The following is an 18,915-nucleotide window of genomic DNA, read 5'->3' as shown; positions in this document are numbered from 1 at the left end:
TTAATGGCACCAATGAAACAATATTTGTATCCTTTTAAAACTTTGTCATATTACCCCACTCTTTCTGAGATCTCTCATTTACTGGTAATTTAAATAAATTTTGCTGACTTGCCTAAGTAATTCATGTTAGTTTTCAGAGAGATGCTCTACTATCTCTTTAGGTACCATATCAATTTGTGCAATGTTTAATCAGCCTATCCACTTGTGATATAAATATATTTGTCATGGCAGTTTTCAAATCAAATACAACAAACTTTTGTACAAAAATAACAGCAACGGTCATCCAGAGCAATTATTTCTCTCTCTCTCTCTCTCTCTCTCTCTCTCTCTCTCTCTCTCTCTCTCTCTCTCTAATATAAATACATATGTAATATATATGACAAACATCCAAACCCCTTATCTGTTTTACTTCATTTACAGCATTTCCATCCCATGCTGTGGCTGCTGTTAGTATCACCTCATTTTATAGGAGAAACAAAGGGAATTCCCAGAATGGTGGTGAAGGGAGAGCCCTCTGTCACAGTGGGCACATATAAGGCAGAATGGAAATGAGAGCACAAGACTGGCAGGTAAAAACACAGGTAAGATTCTAACTCTACCATGCACTGTTCAGGTAACCTAGGAAAATGACTAAATATTTCTTAGCCTTAACTTTCTATTTATGCAATGAGACTAAAAATTTCTATCTATGCAATAAAATAATGCACAGAAAATTATGAGGATTGGATTGAGATGGAAGACACTCATTAAACAATTAGTATTAGAGAATTGAGCATGTTGGTCATCATATTACATGGCTTCAATTTCAGCAATTTGGCAGAGTGGGATAAGAGGACTGTCTTGAGAGTGATAGAGCGAGAGCGAGAGCGAGAACGAGAACGAGAGCGAGAGCGAGAGAGAGAGAGAGAGAGAGAGAGAATATTTATGAATAGAGAAGAAAAAAGCTGGGCATAGTGGCATGTGCTTTTAATGCCAACACTTGGAGGCAGAGGTAGCTCTGAGAGTTGGAGGCCACCCTGGTCTATATAGCAAGTTCTAGGCCACCAAGGGCTACATATTACGACCCTGTCTCTCACACACATGGCATACAAAAGGCAATTCCTAGCCGGGCGGTGGTGGCGCATGCCTTTAATCCCAGCACTCGGGAGGCAGAGCCAGGCGGATCTCTGTGAGTTCGAGGCCAGCCTGGACTACCAAGTGAGTTCCAGGAAAGGCGCAAAGCTACACAGAGAAACCCTGTCTCGAAAAACCAAAAAAAAAAAAAAAAAAAAAAAAAAAAAAAAAAAAGGCAATTCCTAATATAAGAAGCTCATAAACTAGTTGAAGAATCAAATTCAACATAAGAAACTGAAAACAGTGGTAGTATTTTATATTTAATAATACCCTACACTTGAAAAAAATGTTTCCATATATTTTCTTTGGTTCTCATGACAATCCTGTCATATCAGCAGGAAATGTATGAAGAAGTTAAAGCTAAGCTGGGCTCCATGGTCTGGCTAACACATACAGAATGTAAACTTCAAAAACTAGTTTGACAACAAACAACAAGAAAGAAACCAAAGAAACAATACTATCCACAATAGCCTTTAAAAAATATCTTGGAATAAATCTAACCAAGGAAGTAAAAGATCTGTATGATGAAAACAGTGAAGACACTGAAAAAAGAAACTGAAGAAGATACCAGAAGTTGGAAAGACCATACTCATGGATCGGCAGGATTGCGATTATGAAAACGGCCATCCTTTCAAAAGCAATCTACAGATTCAATGAAATCTCCATCAAAAATTCCAATATAATTCTTTACAGAAATTGAATAAAGCATTATTAAATTTCACGTAGACATTAAAAAAAAAGATGCAGAATAGCCAAAACAACAACAAACTGCTGGAGGTATCACCATCCCAGATTTCAAGTTGTATTACAGAGCTATAGAAAAACAGCATGGTAGTGGTATAACAGCCATTTTGATCAATGGAATAGAATTGAGGACCCACATATAAACCCACAACCCTATAGCTTCCTAATTTTTTACAAAGTCGTCAACAGTACACACTGGAGAGAGAAAAGCATCTTCAACAAATGGTGTTGCCCAAACTGGTTTGCTACATGTAGAATGAAATTCCTTATCACTCACCCTGCACAAAACTCAATTTCAAATGGATCAAGGACCTCAAACAATTCCTGATACCCTGAATCGGGTTGACAAAAAAAGCAGGAAATATGTTTGGACTGACTGATGCAGGAAAGGACTTTCTGAATAAGATCTCAATATTGAAACCATTAAGACCAACAATTAATAAATGGGACTTCATGAAGCTAAAATGTTTCTGTACAGCAAAGAACACCATCATTTGAGTGAAGAGGAGGTCTATAGGATAGTAAAAAGTCTTTTAACAGCTATACACAGAACAGAGAGTTACGATCTAGAATATGTTTCAAAAACTCAAAAAGTAAAACAAACAACACAGTTAGAAATGGGACGTGGTACTAAACAGAAAGTTCACAAAAGATAAAATATAAGTGGCTAAAAAAGTTTTAAATTAAAAAAATGATGATGACAAATGCTGGTGTGGATGTGAGGAAAAGGGAACTTATTCACCATTGAGGAGAGTGAAAACTAGTGAAGGAACCATGAAAATCAGTGTGGAGGTTCCTCAAAAGACTGAAAATATGTCTACCACATGATCCAGGCATACCACTCTTGGGCACATATCCAAAGGACTCTCTATCCTATGGCAGAGACACTTGCTCACTCACATTCATTACTGCTCTATTCACAATTGTCAGGAAATGGAAACAGTCTAGACCAACTAATGGATAATGAAAATGTGGTATACTTATATAGAAGAATATTTATAGCTATTAACAAAAATAAAATTATGAAATTCACAGGTAATTAGCTGGATCTGGAAGCAATCATTTTGAATGAAGTACCCCAGGCACAGAAAGACAAATGTCATGTTTTCTCTCAGTGGATATTAACTTTGAATCTTCAGATATGTGTGTTTCATTTGGAAATATCCAGGAGAGTCAGGAAATTGCTAACACACACACACACACACACACACAGAGGGGGGGGAAGAGGAGAGATGAGAGATAATGCATTGGTATAAAGTGTTATAAGGGAATTATGGAACAAAAGGGGATAAATTGGGGGAGGGCACAGAAGGAAGAAACTGGGAGGGCAAAACACCACCAAAGGTTTTTCAAAAGAGTCATATTGAAACCTACTACTGTAGAAGTTTCCTAAATATATCTAGACACTTACATAAAAAGAGTTAACCATAAAATGGGACAATATTCCTACTACATACCAGAGGCTAACAAGTGAAAAGCCCTGTCTCAGGAATGGGTTGCTTCTTTTGGAGTTGCTGGTCAATGAGATCCCACAGACCCTCAAATATAACAGGCGACTGCCCATGTTCTTGGTTATCCTCCAGAGTTTGGTGACAAGATACTATTGCCAAAGGCATGACTATATGAGTCACAAAACACAGAGAGATCAAGCTGGTACTGACTTGGAAGCTTCATCACTACTAGCTAGTTTTCACAGTCCTGGGAGGTGCCATACATGCTACCAGAAGAGAAAAATAATCATCATTCATACCCAGTGTGGAGGCCCACAAAGGTTTCCTAGTAAGATCTGAGCTTGCTTTACCCAGAATAGCTGCATTAGAGGATTGCTTGACCATGTGCATGGTTACCAGGCGATTGGAAAGGGTCTGCACTTGGCTGTGCTATGGGGAGGGCTTTTGCTCCACCCCTTGGCATTCCTATAAATAGCTCTTCAGAAGAGACAGAAGGGGCTGGTGGATAAGGATCCAGGCCCTCCTGAGGCTATCCTGTGTTTCTGTTTCTCTCCCCTCTATCCTTTTACCTAATCTCTTAACCCTCGCTCCTCAAGAGTACCCTGGGGTAAAATGTGGGAGCCAGTCTCCCACAACCCAGATAGGAATCCTGCCAGTTACACTTAGGACTGGCCTGGGAAGAAAAGCCCACCGGCATGAATGTCATGAGAGGAACTAACCATTTTCTGACTAGGTCTAAGGCTGCTCCACAAAAGGAAGCCCACACCTAACACCATTATTGGACCAAGATCCTGTGGCTAGACAGACCATAGACCATAGAAGCTACTACTGTTATTCTGCTAAATGGATACAGTATTAAACCAACTTAAGATTATACTCATAGATCAATGCAGTTCTCAACCCTCATCTCAGAAGCTTCATTTGCAGTAGATGGTGACTAACAGAGAGATCCACAATTGGCCAAGGTGCAGAGAATAAGGAGTGTATAATGTTCAGCCCTAAAAGGAACATACACACTGCGCCCTCTTCTCCAAAAGCTCAGGGATAATTATGGAGTTGGGAAGAATGTAAGAGCCAAAGGCTGTAGATGACTACAAGAAAACAGTGTCTTCTGGCCACAGCAGGACAGCTGGACTTATGAACTCACAATGTTAGGACAGAATGCACATGATCTGTACAAACCCAAACCAGCATGGAGAGAGGAGCTGGGGCAATCACTAGCTGCTGGGAGAGGAAGGGTCAGTTTTCTCTAATAGTGTAGCTCCTGGATAGTTGGTCACACTCTAGTTGAAGGCCACATTCCAAGAACACTGGGGCAGCACAAACTGGCTTTGATAGGAAAGAAAAAAGATGGTTGGGAAGGGAAGAGGAATTGGATCTGGGAAGAGATGAAAGAGGCTGGGTAAATCAAAACATGTATGAAATTCTCAAACAACTAACAAAAATATTTTCAAACAGCAAGTTTGAAATAATAGTAATAGTAATAATAATAATTTGCCCCTGGATTATGACTTTCCTATTACATTATGCTGGTTATAAATTTTGGTATAAAAACAAATTAATGAAGGTAACTTCATTACTAAGAGATGAAATAACTAAGGGTAAAGGATGTTACATGAAGCTTTGATGAAGGAATATTACAAATCATAAAAGAAGCTGCCTAAATATGTAGGAGAAAGTACACGGTGCCCACAGAGGACCATGTGGTGCCTACTCTAACATGTTCAGACACACTTTGTACCCAGGTAAGAGGGCCTCATGCCCCATCCAAAGAGCACAGCAGAACACGGGAAGAGGAAGCTCACCTAGTCACAGAATCCAACCCAGAGCCAGATGAAGTGACAGAGTTAGGGAGACACAGAACAACAGCAGAGGGGAATGCTTCTGCATAGTCACCAAGCTATTCATCTGTGCTAATACTTCCAATTACTAACACCAAGGTTCATAAATATTTATTAATTTAAATACAAAAAAACATTTCAAATATTTAACATTATTTATTAAATTCATTTTTGTATTGGATATCCTGATAATTTTTAACTGTGATTTTTAGGCTTCACGATGTGATTCTACCTTCTTGCCCCCAACTTGCCATTATTAGATCAATAAACTTAGAGTTGAAACATTTATCAAATATAATTTTAATGTGTTGGAATATCTTTAAATATCTCTTTAGAACTTGCTAGTCTTTCCTTAGAGCCTATGGTTGGCAACAGTATCTAACTAGATTAACAATACTTGTGCTGTATCTATTTTTAATTTATACTACATTCATGGCACACAATCTGATATTTCACTTTGTGACAAATCTTCTTTGTTAAAAGAAGTCACGAAAGCTGTGACTCAGTCTAAGTAAAAACAATAAATAAAATGTGAAGATGATTCATAAAGTTGGAATGATTATAAATGTAGTCCCTACATGATTGAATGTAGGGAAATTTTCTTACTATCATCATATCAAATCTGTGAGGAAGAATTATTACCATGTTCCTAACAACAGCATCTCTGTTGGGTGGTGGTGGCACATGCCAGAAACAAGCAAACAACAAACCCAGCATCTCTAAGACGTTCTCCAGGACAGCAGTAAGAGTTATTATTCTGAGATTAGGTTTTACTGTGTTGTCCAGGCTGGTATTGAACTCTTGAACACAACTGATAGTCCCACCTCAGCCTGCCTAGTGGCTTAGATTATCCGGCACACAGGTACTACTAACTCAACACGAGCTGGGAACAGAGGTGTCTTAGTTAGGGTTTCTGTTACCGTGATAAACACCATAACCAAAAGCAAAGTGGGGAGAAAAGGGTTTGTTTCATTTACAGTGTGTAGTCCATCATCCTGGGAAGTCAGGGCAGGGACTCGAGGCAGAAACCTGGAAGTAGGAACCTGTTTCTGACACAACCACGGAGGGGGAGGGGCACCGATTACTGGCTTGCTTCTCATGGCTTGCTCCACTAGCTTTCTTACACACTCCAGGACCACCTGCCTAGAGTTGGCACCACCCACAAAGGCTGGGCCCTCACATACCAATCACTAATTAAGAAAATAACCTAGAGGCTTGCATACAGGCCAATCTGAAGAGGCCTTTTTCTTATTAAGAGTCCCCCTTCCCAGATATGTTTAGGTTTGTGTCAAGGTGACAGAAACAACCAGGACAAGTGGCATACCTGTAATTTCATCTACCTGGAAGACGAGGTAGGAAGATCATGAATTTGAGGCCAGTATGGGCTGCATAATGAGACTCTTTTGGTACGGTTTTGTTGTTGGAAGATTTTCATCTACATGGCTTTAAAAAGGTGACTTTAGAAGAATAAGCATGCACATAGTATCTACAAAGCTATATGCTTATTAAGGAGAGGAGAAGGCAGCGGGTGGTGCCTTTAATTCCAACACTTGAAGAGGCAGAGGCAGGCAGATCTCTGTGACTTCAAGGCCAATCTGGTCTACATAGTGAGTTTCAGGAAAGCCAGTGCCACACTGAGAAACTCTGTCTCAAAAAGCCAAAAAGGGGTGTGTGTGTGTGTGTGTGTGTGTGTGTGTGTGTGTGTGTGTGTGTGTGTGTGTGAAAGTGGGGATGGGGGAAGAAGGTAAGGTATTATATTGGCTGTTTTTTCACTTGGGTGGCCAAATACTTGACAAGCACTGTAAGGGAGGAAGGTCTGTTTTGGTAGTTTCAGCTTTAGCCCATCCTGGTAGGACAGGTATGATGGAGTTCATGGAAGCAGAAAGGTGTGGCTGGGGCACTTTGTAACTCATTGGACCAGAAAACGGAGAATTTGTGCCAGAAGTGGGGGGAGGCTATAACCCTTAAAGGATTCCCACCCCCAGTGACCACCTGTACTATCCATGCATCCCAATCAGGGGGACCACGATCTTTCAAAACAGCACCACCAGCCTGATCAGGCCCAAGTATTCAAATATACAGGCCTGTGTGTGTCATTTCACATTCAAATCATAATTCTGTCTCATGGCCATCTCAGAAGACAAAATGCACTAAGTCCTAGTTCCAAAGTCCCCATACTACTAACAGTTCCAATACTGTTCAAAAGTCCGAAGTCTCTTCTGAGGGTCTGAGGATCTTCATGCCCAACATTCACGTCATATGGTAACATCATTTGGGCACCAACCAAGAGCCTGGAGTAGCATCGCCTCGTTAGCCCTTCATTTGCAAACCATGTGGGCTTTCTTGTGCTAGCTCCACTCTATTCATGCAGTTTTTCCTGACATATGTTCCATGGCCCTGACATATCCAACACCCTATAGTTTCCATGGCAGCTTAATTCATACATTGACCATTCAGGGTCTTCCTGTAGGGACTCTAGTCATACCACATATTGCCTGGCCTCATCAACATTTTTCAGGAACTCCAGTGAAAGTATCTATGACCTATGCCTACAAAACCAGCACCACATTGATGGCACAAGGTTTGGCTGCCTGTTGTGGTTGTAGATGGATCCCCTTCAGCACAGAGATCCTGTGTAGCTGAACCTGGGAAAACATGTCCTTCCGTGGTTCTGGTAGGAAAGAAACCCCAGGTACAATGCAGCCTCTCTTCAGACACTTTCCCCACTCCTCTCAAATCAAAGTTTTTCAAATAGGTTTGCATTTTTACTCCTGAGCCTAAAGTCTCTGATAGACAGGGTCTTGTCCCTAAAGTCCCTTTCCTGTAACTGCACTAATCTCCTGAACAATTATAGCTTATTTGCTTGCACCTACCTTCTCTATGGCTGTTAATATGTTCACTTTTTTCCTTCCAGAACTACAGTTTTTCACATCTTCTTGTTCCACTTTTTATATTGAATTACCACTGTAGTTTTCCACAAGCAGCCAGTAGCAATCACGCCCCAGCCTCAATGCTATTCAGTCTTGAAATTCCCTCCACCAAATTAATTAGCCCATGACTTCTAAATTCAGGCTCACTCAAATTTTCAGGACACACATGACAAAACATAGCCAGATTCCTTGCTAGGATACAGCATCAGTGGCCTCTTTGTTGTGGGATATTTATACATTGTGTGAAGATGTATTGCTATGATTGGTATAATAAAAAGCTGAACAGCCAATAGCTTAGGAAGGAAGTATAGGCAGGACTTCCCAGGCAGAGAGAGAACTCTAGGAAGACGAAAGGCAGAGTCACCAGCCAGCCAGAGAGGAAACAGGAGGTGCAAGATAGAAGAGAGGTAATGCCACACGACAGAATGCAGATTAATATAAATGGGTTAATTTAAGTTAGAAGAGCTAGTTGAGACAAGCCTAAACTAAAGGCCAAGCTTTCACAATCAATAATAAGTTTCTGTGTTGTTATTTGTGAGCTGGCGGTCCTGATGAGAAGGTACTGCTACAACCTCTATCCCAATTTCCCATAAAATCAGTCCTTATTCCCATCTGAAACCTCATGAACATCAGCTTTACTGGCCACATTTCTCTCCCCATTTTGCTCTTCTGACCCTGATCACAATCATTCCCAGTAAACTCTGCTTACAGTATTCACAGGCTTTTCTATTCTACAGCTCCACACTCTTCTACATGCTTCCGCTATACGGTTCTAAGAAAATGACAAACTACATGGTCGGGTTTAGCAAGGCAACAACTCCACTTTCCAGCACCGATTTTCTGTAGTGACTTTTGCATCACTGTGACCAAACACTGAACACAAAGGTTGATTTTGTCTATTCATAGTTTCAGTTTTGGTTCATCATGACAGGGAAGGCCTGGTCAATTCATGGTGGTGGCATGGACCAGGAAACAGGGCTCAAGCTAGAAGCAGGGCTGAGCTACCACCTTCAAAGGCTCGTTCCCAGTGACCCAACTCTATCAACGTAATTCCTACCCCACAGGTTCCATACCCTCCTAAAATAATGCCACCAACTAGGAGCCACATGTTCAAACACCTGATCCTGTAGGGGGCATTTCACATTTAAACTCTAACAGGAGTTACAGGCATTAAAGACAATACTGTGAACATTTTTGATATTTTAAGAGTATCGATTCCATGCCACAGACAAAAGACAATTAAGACAAAAATTCCTGCACCCACCTTTGCTTTTTTGAGACTTCCAGCACTTGTCATCCTCCAGCAAATGAACTTAAGCTCTTAGGAAGTGGCAAAGAAAAAAAGCAAACTATCTAGGGAAACCAGGCAACCAGCAAGAGAAAAACTATTTAGAATTAACAGTTGATTGGACCAGCTAAATAGAGATGCTGCAGCAGTCTCTTGAACCTAAAAATAATGAGAACACAGTAGTGCACGCCTTTAGTTGTACCAGTTGATTGCTGGGCCAGTGAGAACTGATGCCTGGTAATGTAAGCTCTGTCAAAACTCCCATAGAGTGGAGATCATAAGCCCTAGAAAGGAACTGCATATCTATCTATTAGTTATCATAAGCAACTGCAAGTTGAGGCACAGTGTTAGGTATGTTTGAGTGCTAACAGATAAATGGAATAATCAAGGCCAGGGATGACCAGATATGGCATCCAGAAGAAATGGATACCCATCAGGTCTGAAGATAATAGCGTTCAATGTGGTTGGGTGTAATTTTTTTATGGTATGCAGAGAATGAAAACAGAAGTTCAGATAAAAAGCAAAATAGAGCCAAGGGATAGCGGCACACGCCTTTAATCCCAGCATTCAGGAGGCAGAGACAGGTGGATCTCTGTGAGTTCAAGGTCAGCCTGGTCTACAAAGCCAGTTCCAGGACAGCCAGGGCTACACAGAGAAACCCTGTCTTAGAATTCTTCTTCCCCCCGCCCCCTCCGCCGCCACATCCCCCAAAAGCAAACCAGAGTAAAAGCAAGGAGGTGGGAGAAAGATGGTGAGGACATTGTAGACTCTTGCTCTAGAGCTGACATTTCTAACACTAACATTAGAATCTGCTTCCACAAAAGGTTCTGCTGCAGCGGGAAGAACACAGGAAGAGAAATGAACGGACTTACTGGATTAAAATAGTCCGTGTTTTTATGTATTTATGTGCCATATTCAATTTCCACCACATCTGTGTTATACCTATACGAGAACTTTCCTTTAAGCAGGATTATTTTTCTACATTTTATTGAAATAAAAATACCTAGTATAATTTCAGTAGTACATGTAAGTGTTTCTTGTTTTTTTCTTCCTTTTTTTAGACAGGTCTCACACTCTGTAGCTCAGGCTGGCCTTAAACTTGTAATGATCCTGCAGACCAGCCAATCACACCTAAAAGTCAGTTACTTTACATTGTCCTATCCTCCCACTAACCCTTAGTCTCTACGTCTCCATCTCACCGGTGTGTGTCTTCCTACAAATGTGAGCAGTAGAGAGATACTCTGGAACAGTCAGATTAAGCCAAGTTTCCTGCTTGCTCAGCTTTCTCCATTTTTGGCATCATTTAGAAGAATACAGTATATCTGGAAATAATCCATATCAAATAAAAGAGCAATGTAACTATGCAAATGTTGAAGAAGGAATAAACTTTCATTAATTTTGAGGAATTTATGATTACAAAAGAAATAGAACCTTAGAAATAGTAACTAAGAGAATACAGCAGCCTTGTAGAAAAGAATTAAATAGTGTTTGATTATTATTACATATATACACATCTACATACATATATAGAAACACACACATGGGAATGGATGGAGGCGGCCTAGGGAGGTTTGGAGAGAGGAACGGGAAGGGGGAAATGATCTAATTGTATTTTAATTAATGTATATTAAATAAAAAATTTACAATGTGTGTTTAGCTGGGGAGTAAGAGACAGTGCAGTGTAACGGAGGAAGGAAGGTTTTGCCGCTGTACAGACCCAAGCCTGAGTTCCGCACCTGTCACTTATGTATCCCTGATTTCTTGGCACCTTGCCTTCCTACTCTGACGTGGCTCGGTGGCTGCCTGCACTGGTTATTGTGGAATTAAGTAAGTCAGTATTGTTAAGTGCCTAGTTTAACACTGGCTCAGCCACCCACCTGGCTTAGCAACGGCAGCTGCTATTAAAATTTCTTCCTCTTTCAACCTGTCAAATTCAAGAAATACTAGTTTCTTTAGAGTTTACCAGCAGATAATCTCCTTTCTCTGTAAGTCCAAATTTGGACTGAAATTTGAAAATCTTTCAAATTTGAAATTTCACGGTGAATTAGACATACATCAAAAGTTTTAAAAAGTGGTATAATACACTAAAATTGTACATAATATATTCTTTACTCCAAATTAAATATTGAGTTTAGCCGGGCGGTGGTGGCGCACGCCTTTAGTCCCAGCACTCGGGAGGCAGAGGCCGGCGGATCTCTGTGAGTTCGAGGCCAGCCTGGGCTACCAAGTGAGTTCCAGGAAAGGGCAAAGCTACACAGAGAAACCCTGTCTCGAAAAACCAAAAAAAAAAAAAAAAAAAAAAAATTGAGTTTAGAACATAAAAGTAATAAGCAACATTTAAAATCAAATGAGTATATTGGGGGGGTTAATTTTGGAGACAGGGTTTCACTATGTAGGTTCTTATCTCAGCCTCCCAAGTACTGTGATTATAGGCATGCACTACCACACCCACTTGTATGTGTATTTTTATAGAGGTTTTATCTTTATAGAGTTTAATCTGTTTCAATCTGGTATGTCTCTTGTGGGGCCAAAGTAGCAAACAGTACATGAAGGTTGGGATACTAAGTAAGACAATCTGGAAGTGAGGAATCCTAACAAACCAGTGGTTAAGTAGTGTAGAAATAGAGAAAGAAAATGTTCAAGACTGAGAATGTAACATGTCAAAACCACACAGTGTTTCAGAGATGTAGAGAGCTTTCAGGAAACACTCCTTTTCTTGTGTTCTGTGTATGTGTGGTATGTGCATGTATGTGGACATGCTTGTAGAGGCCTAAGATCACAGGGTTGCTGAGCCAAACCTAGAGCTCACCAAAGCAGCTAGTCCTGCTAGCCAGCAAGCTCTGGGCTGGAATGACAGGCAGGCCACCATGCCCAGCAAGCACGAGAACTCTAGTTCTTACACTTGCAGAGCAAGCACTTCAACCATCGAGCCACTCCAAACTCTGGATTCTTGTTCTCAGGTACAATAAAAGTCATGACAAAATAACTGAGGAGATATTTGAGGGACATATAAAGTCCTTCTTACAATTCTGGAATATTGCAGTGTAGTATAAGAAGCAGAAAAACATGGGGGCTGGAGAGATGGCTCAGAGGTTAAGAGCACTGCTTGCTTTTCCAAAGGTCCTGAGTTCAATTCCCAGCAACCACATGGTGGCTCACAACCATCTGTAACGAGATCTGGTGCCCTCTTCTGGCCTGCAGGAATATGTGCACTGTATATATAATAAATAAATTAAAAAAAAAAAAAAAAAACATGTCCCAGCCAGCCAGTTCCAAAGTAACTTTTTTTCTTTTTTTTTTTTTTTTTGGTTTTTTGAGACAGGGCTTCTCTGTGTAGTTTTGGTGCCTGTCCTGGATCTCGCTCTGTAGACCAGGCTGGCCTCGAACTCACAGACATCCGCCTGGTTCTGCCTCCTGAGTGCTGGAATTAAAGGTGTGCGCCACCGCTGCCCACCAAAATAACTTTTAGCTCAGATTTTAAAACATGCAGATCTATGTTTCTGTTCTCAGGATCGGTTAAAGTCCCGTGCAAATAGTTAAAAGGAGGAAGAAAAATAAAGTTTAAAAAAAATTTCTTTGAGACAGGGTCTTATGCGGCCCAGGCTGGTCTGGAACTTGCTATGTAGACAAAGCTGGCCTTGAACTCACAGAGATCCCACTGCTTCTGCCTCCTCCTCTGGAGTGCTGGATTAAAGACATGCATTGAGACAGAGGTCTTGCTATGTCACCCAGGCTGGGGATACAGGTGTATGGCAGTATATCTCACTGTAAATCTTCACTCCAGAAAATCATCTACATAGACAAGACTCTGTAGTTATCTAGTTCAACCTATTTTAATTTTAATCAATAGGAAGTAGATAAAAGCCGTATTTTAAAGGATATTTCATGAGTCACAAGTACAACTAATATATAGATAACAGTTACAGCTTGTGAGTGCCTAAGATTTAATTCTCACTTAACAGAACTCTCACGGCATGCTCTTCTACCACATGTGTTCCTATTGCATTCCATGTTTGGAGTTGCTGTTTGGTAATAAGAGAGAGGGTGTTTTCTCTACTGTAATAGGTCCATTTCTGAAACTTTCCTTAGGTTCTATTTGCATCCTACTGAACTCCAATCTGCTATCTGTGTCTAGTGAGGTACACTTAGCAGCCCACATTTGCCTAATCCACAGTTGCCATAAGCTGATTTGAGGAGCAAGGAGATTTAGAGCAATTATTTAATGAAAATATTTGTATGATTCTAAAATTTAAATCAGGAAATGAATGTAGCATACATATCTGATTAAAAAATGAAATAAAGAATTAATGTCTGTAATAGTCCTATAAAGTATTTTTTTATTTATTTGAGACACAGCCTCATTGTATAGCATAGTCTGGTCTCAAACTCATCATCCTCCTGCCTGAGCCTGGATTACAGGCTTGTGTCACTATACCTACGGAAAAAAATACATGTTTAATAATCCTGTCAAACTCTGTGAGCCATGCATATTAGGACTTAGCAAAATGATGCAATGGGGAGCTCAAGTAACTGGAAACTACCTCCAGTGCAGATGTGTGCTAGTGGCAAGTACTGTCACTGGCCTGCAGGGGTGTCCCATGGAGGGAGGCGATGAAATGGATAGCACTCTGAACCAGCCTCCATCTACCTTCCTCTCTCTCCTCTTCTTCACCACATGCCTTGTAACTGCCCTCAAATTTTGTTTCTCACAAGTGCTTAACTTGCCCTCAAACCTTCAAACTCTTCCTATTGTTTGTGATCTTCTCTAGACGTGCCCTTAAGAATCTGTTGGGTCCCCTTCTCAGATCCCTATCTAGGATATCCTCCAGGCATCCTTATTCTTCCAGCATCAGCTATCCAAACCTGTTTCTTTTGCTCAGTGAACCACTAATCACACTGTAAGAAACAGGGATTCTTATTTGTAGTGCGATGTCACACAAGTATCTACGGGTTATCTATCCCACGCAGTCCTCACAGCCACCTTGTAAAGTAGGTATTGTTATTCCCTTGGTTTTACCAATGAGGAGAGAAGCTAAACAACTGACGAAAGTCACTCAGGTACTAATTATTACAAATTGTCACTATTACTAATTAGTAGTAATTAGTAGGTCTAGGATTCATAGCCAGGTCCCTGACTCTAAAGCCCTTTTACTGCCTTTGGTGGGGAACTTAAAATTTACATCTTTTGAACATTAAAAGAAAAGTGCAACACTACCTGGCCTGAAGTTGGGTGAACAGAAAAGGCAGAGAGCATTGTCTAGTCAGCAAACTACTTGCTGAGCTGCTTAGGACCCTGGGAACCAAAGGATCTGACAAAGTCCTGCCCTTGTGTTCCTTATCTTGGTCTGGTAGGGGACAGACAACAGCACAGCTGTGGTAGTGCTACTTCCATAAGCATGCTGCTGCCGAGAAGAGAGTTCAGGGAAGAGAGGAAGAAATGGCAGAAATCAGGTTCTGAGTTCCTTCTGAAACTCAAGCAGGGCCTACTGCACTGACCTTCTAGTACCTCGGGCAGCAAGAACTACTACACTTATTGCATTTATTAACAGTTTTATGAAAATGTCCTTCTGTAACCTAACAGCACGTACAATATATTCACACTAAAGATAATAAAATATATTTAAAATTACTTTACTTAAAAATTAATTTGGAATAGCTCTATTTTCATATCTCTATTTTATCTCAAATCATTTTTATAGTTCAAATAAATATATTAATTATATATTTTTAAAAATGATCATCTAAGTTTGGTTTATGTGACAATACATATTTTTCTTGCTACACAGAGGGGAAAAACGAAGGGCAGGTGGGAAGGGGACTGACAGGGGTGGCCAGGGTTTGAAGTACTAAACAAAACAACAAACTAGCTAGTATCTTTATTAGTACATAGTCATTGCACAAAATGGTAGGTTTCACCGAGTTTCTTCCTTTTTTTAACTTGGGAGAGCAAGAGGCTAAATTTCAAGCAAATGTGAAAGGTTGGGAGAGAAATCAACTTTCAATAACAAGAATAAAATTTCCCTTCTTTTCTTCTAATGTAACCCTATAGTAAAGACAATGTAGATAATACATTCCCAGTAGTTGTGCACTTGTCAAATATTACTTTATTCAAGTGGATAACTTCTGAGATATTATAGAAAACATCACACTAAAGAGTTTTATTAAATTCAAGTTAGCTTATTTCTGTTGCTTCTTCCTTTTCAAAGCAATTTTATGGAAGACAATATGTTAAGCCTAATAATGTCACATTATTAATAAAGCTGGGTTCTATCAAAATTTTAATGGCTTTCTAGGTGACTGTGAATACTGAATGACTTTATTACTGTTTTAAATCCTCCTCCCAAAAAACAAAATTCTCCAAATAATGAGACCAGTTAAGGTGAAATAATCAACTAAAGGTAGAGAAGAGAAACTTAGGACAAAGAGAGATGCGATGCACTTGCATTTTGTGGGATTATTGAAGACAGCAGACAAAGGCTACAGGCACTGAAAAGAACAGCATACGAGAAAGGGCAGCTTCAACTACACCCAAGCCTGAGAGACAGACACCAGCTCTTCTGAGCTGAAGCCACAGAGAATCAGGTTCAAGTCCCAGGGAGCTTAAACTTGCTTTCACAGCTCTGTGCTATACAGCAAAACGAAAACAACCTAGTAGGAGAAGAATTCACATAGAACATCTTCCTTACTGTCTCCTGATAAATTCTCTCACTAGAAGGATGAAAATAAATAAATGGAATCCCTAACGCCTGAGATATTACCCACAGCTGCTTGTTACAAGGAAGAACAACCGAGGAATTGTGAGTTTTCATTAAGCTTTGCTCACCTACAGAGACGTTGCTGGCGATTTACAAGTTTTGGGGTTTTTGTTTATTTGTTTGTTTGTTTTTAAAAAGAAGATTCAAAGTGTAACTATATTTAATACCACAGCATTAACTAAGACTTTAATTGCATGTTTAAAAATCCCAAACCACAATTCCCCGGTTAAGTATAACTGTCACCATTCAGAGGCCACAACAGAGATAAGCACATTCATCAAATAATTTTATTAAACCCTATGGTATGCTAATCATCACAATGAACATCTACTGTACTTTCCCTTTCATTAAAGAGTTATTAGAACATTTGTTACTGATTTACTGTGTACCTGGTAAATTGAGGCAAAATTCTGAATAACCACAAGTTCACAAGTAAAAAGTCCACAGAACAAAACTACTGAACCATGCTCCCTTTGTATATATTACATAAACTGCTAAGATTAAAAGGCCTCTTATCCGTCTGGTTCGAAGTCTTCTCTACATAGAATCTAAGCCGTCTGAGCGAAAACTGAATTCTAAATTCTGCATAAATGACTGACTGTGTCTTTCTTTTTGTTTGAAAAACTCTTTTCATACATTGCCACCGACTCAATTTCACCTGTTGGTAATGGACACAGAAAACTCTTTGTGGGGTAAAAACAAACCGCTTGGTGGAAAAAAAGAGACAAGTTATCAGATATCCAGGGAGTAAAACAACTGAAAACCACTTTCTCTCCATCCGCACCCGTGAGCAACAGTTCGAAGACTGATGGCCAAGTTACCACTTCCCTCACAGAAACTAGTCTGTGGGTCCCCAAAGCTACAAGCGCAGGACTCACCTGGCTCTTGGGGATCCTGAATCCGGGCTTTTACTTCTGCTGAGCTGGACTCGGGGAAGACGGAGCCTGCTGCCCCCTCCTCTGGGTCCTCCACCTTGGTCACGGTGAAGTGCGGCATTGTTCTAACCGACCCTTGCAGTCTCTGCTCTTTCAGCGTTTAAATTTCCTTCCCGTGTTTCTCTGCCTCCCTCCACACTCAGATCACAGCCTAGGGAGACAGTGGCTGGGAATCGGGAAGTACTAAGCCCACGTGATCACAGCCCCAAGGGAGTAGGGCGCTCGAAGACACGCCTTCCGCCCTGTTTATCATTCTCTTAAAAGGCTTAAGCACTCCACCCCTTGCTTATTGTTATTAACCTGTAGAACCCCAAGTGTCTGGGCTGTTTCTCCGCGCGACAGAAAGCTGAAGACCGGGCGCAGTTCCTCAAGTGCCGTCCACCCTGTGTCTCCCACTTGTTCCCTTTACTTAATTTATTGCCACCTCTCTGGACTTCATCATCTCAACCTCTGCCCTCTTACTTCACATGAGAAAGATTAGGGAATAGTTTCTTTCACAAACTATCCTCTTTAATGCAGACTGGCACTATGTCAACTCAGAAACAAAAGGTAGGCTGTTGGGTTTCCGTTGTTGCTTAAGTTCAAAGCATATGGGAAAAACCTAAGTCAGTGAAAGGCTTTTCTCCTCCTCCAGGTGAAAAAAAAACCATCTATTTAGCCAATATTTAATGACACATATTTTATAAACAATGCTGTTTTAGATACCCAGGTGCATGCAGTGACATTCAAGAAGAGAAACTAATTTTGCTAAAAGCACAAATTTGTTTCATTCAAAGACCACCACCTAAACAGGACCAATCCAATAGCCAGACCTACTTTGTACTCTGCATTGCACTAGAAACTCTACATCACAGTCTCATTAATTCTCTGCAGAAACAGATACAAAAGATGCCTAAAGCCATGGTGCTTGTAAAAGGTGAAGACAAACTTTAAAATGCCCAAAGCCCTGTGGTAGGCAACACAGACTATATTTAAAAGAAAATTCACACGTACTTAACCAGATTTTACTCCATGTGTTCCTAATTGTCCTGTTTTGCATGCTTGGCTGCACACTGTAACCTTTTAAAATACTGATGCTTAGGTTCCATCTCAGATATTTCTATTTAACTGCTTTGGAATAGAGCCTGGACCATAAGACTTTTAAAAGTCCCTTCACAATGTTCTAATGTGCAACCAAGATTTAAATAGAAGATTGCTATAGAGGTTAAGCTTATAACCTATGAAGTCTATGTATGTCTCTTTTTAAAAAGTTTCCTCTGTCCCCACCCCTCACCCCCGGTGTGTGTGTGTGTGTGTGTGTGTGTGTGTGTGTGTGTGTGTCTTTTGAGATAGGGTCTCACTATGTACCCCAGACTACCCATGAACTCACAGAGATCCTCCTGCCTGTTTCTCCAATACTGGGAATCAAGGTATGCACCTCACCTGACTTATTTATATCTATCACTGAAATAATTGTCAGGTGTTTTGTCTATATTTATAACTCAGTTACTCCATTGATTCATTTGAAGGAACTTAAAAGCACCATTAAACGGTCAAAGATTTCACTATTACATTCAGAGTTCAATGTCATTAATACTTTTAGCACTAGTACACTTTCCAGTTGGACCCTACTTTTCACATTCATCTTATGAAGAGCTGAACTGTGGCTAGTTTTTTATAGTCGATGAACAGAAACAATGTTTACAAATATGTGTATAGCTTCTGTGCATAAGACTAGATCCGAGGGCTGGAGAGATGGCTTAGCAGTTAAGAGCATTCCGCTTTTGTAGAGGACGCCTTTGAATCCCAGCATCTATATAAGGTAGCTCACAACTGCCTGTAACTCTAGCTCTAGGGAATTTGATGCCTCTGGTCTCAA

General features: G+C 40.4%; 1 protein-coding gene across 3 annotated transcripts in view; it reads right to left on the bottom strand.

Moving 5' to 3' along the window:
* Slc12a6 (solute carrier family 12 member 6) overlaps positions 1-18,915 on the bottom strand; it is a 90,563-nt gene that overhangs the window by 53,628 nt on the left and 18,020 nt on the right. The window contains exon 1 of one of the 3 annotated variants that reach the window (XM_052722555.1): positions 17,001-17,136. The exons of the other annotated variants lie outside the window; for them this stretch is intronic. Coding sequence (XP_052578515.1) covers positions 17,001-17,118 — 118 coding nt within the window. The 5' untranslated portion in view covers positions 17,119-17,136. Of the gene's footprint in view, positions 1-17,000; positions 17,137-18,915 lie in introns of those variants that run through there. 3 annotated transcript variants of the gene reach the window in all.

This window comes from Peromyscus californicus, unplaced genomic scaffold (assembly GCF_007827085.1).
Source record: "Peromyscus californicus insignis strain IS unplaced genomic scaffold, ASM782708v3 Scaffold_7__1_contigs__length_154581171, whole genome shotgun sequence".
Lineage (NCBI taxonomy): Eukaryota > Metazoa > Chordata > Mammalia > Rodentia > Cricetidae > Peromyscus > Peromyscus californicus.
Note: the sequence above shows the minus strand (reverse complement) of the source record. Positions and strands in the feature narration are given on the sequence as shown.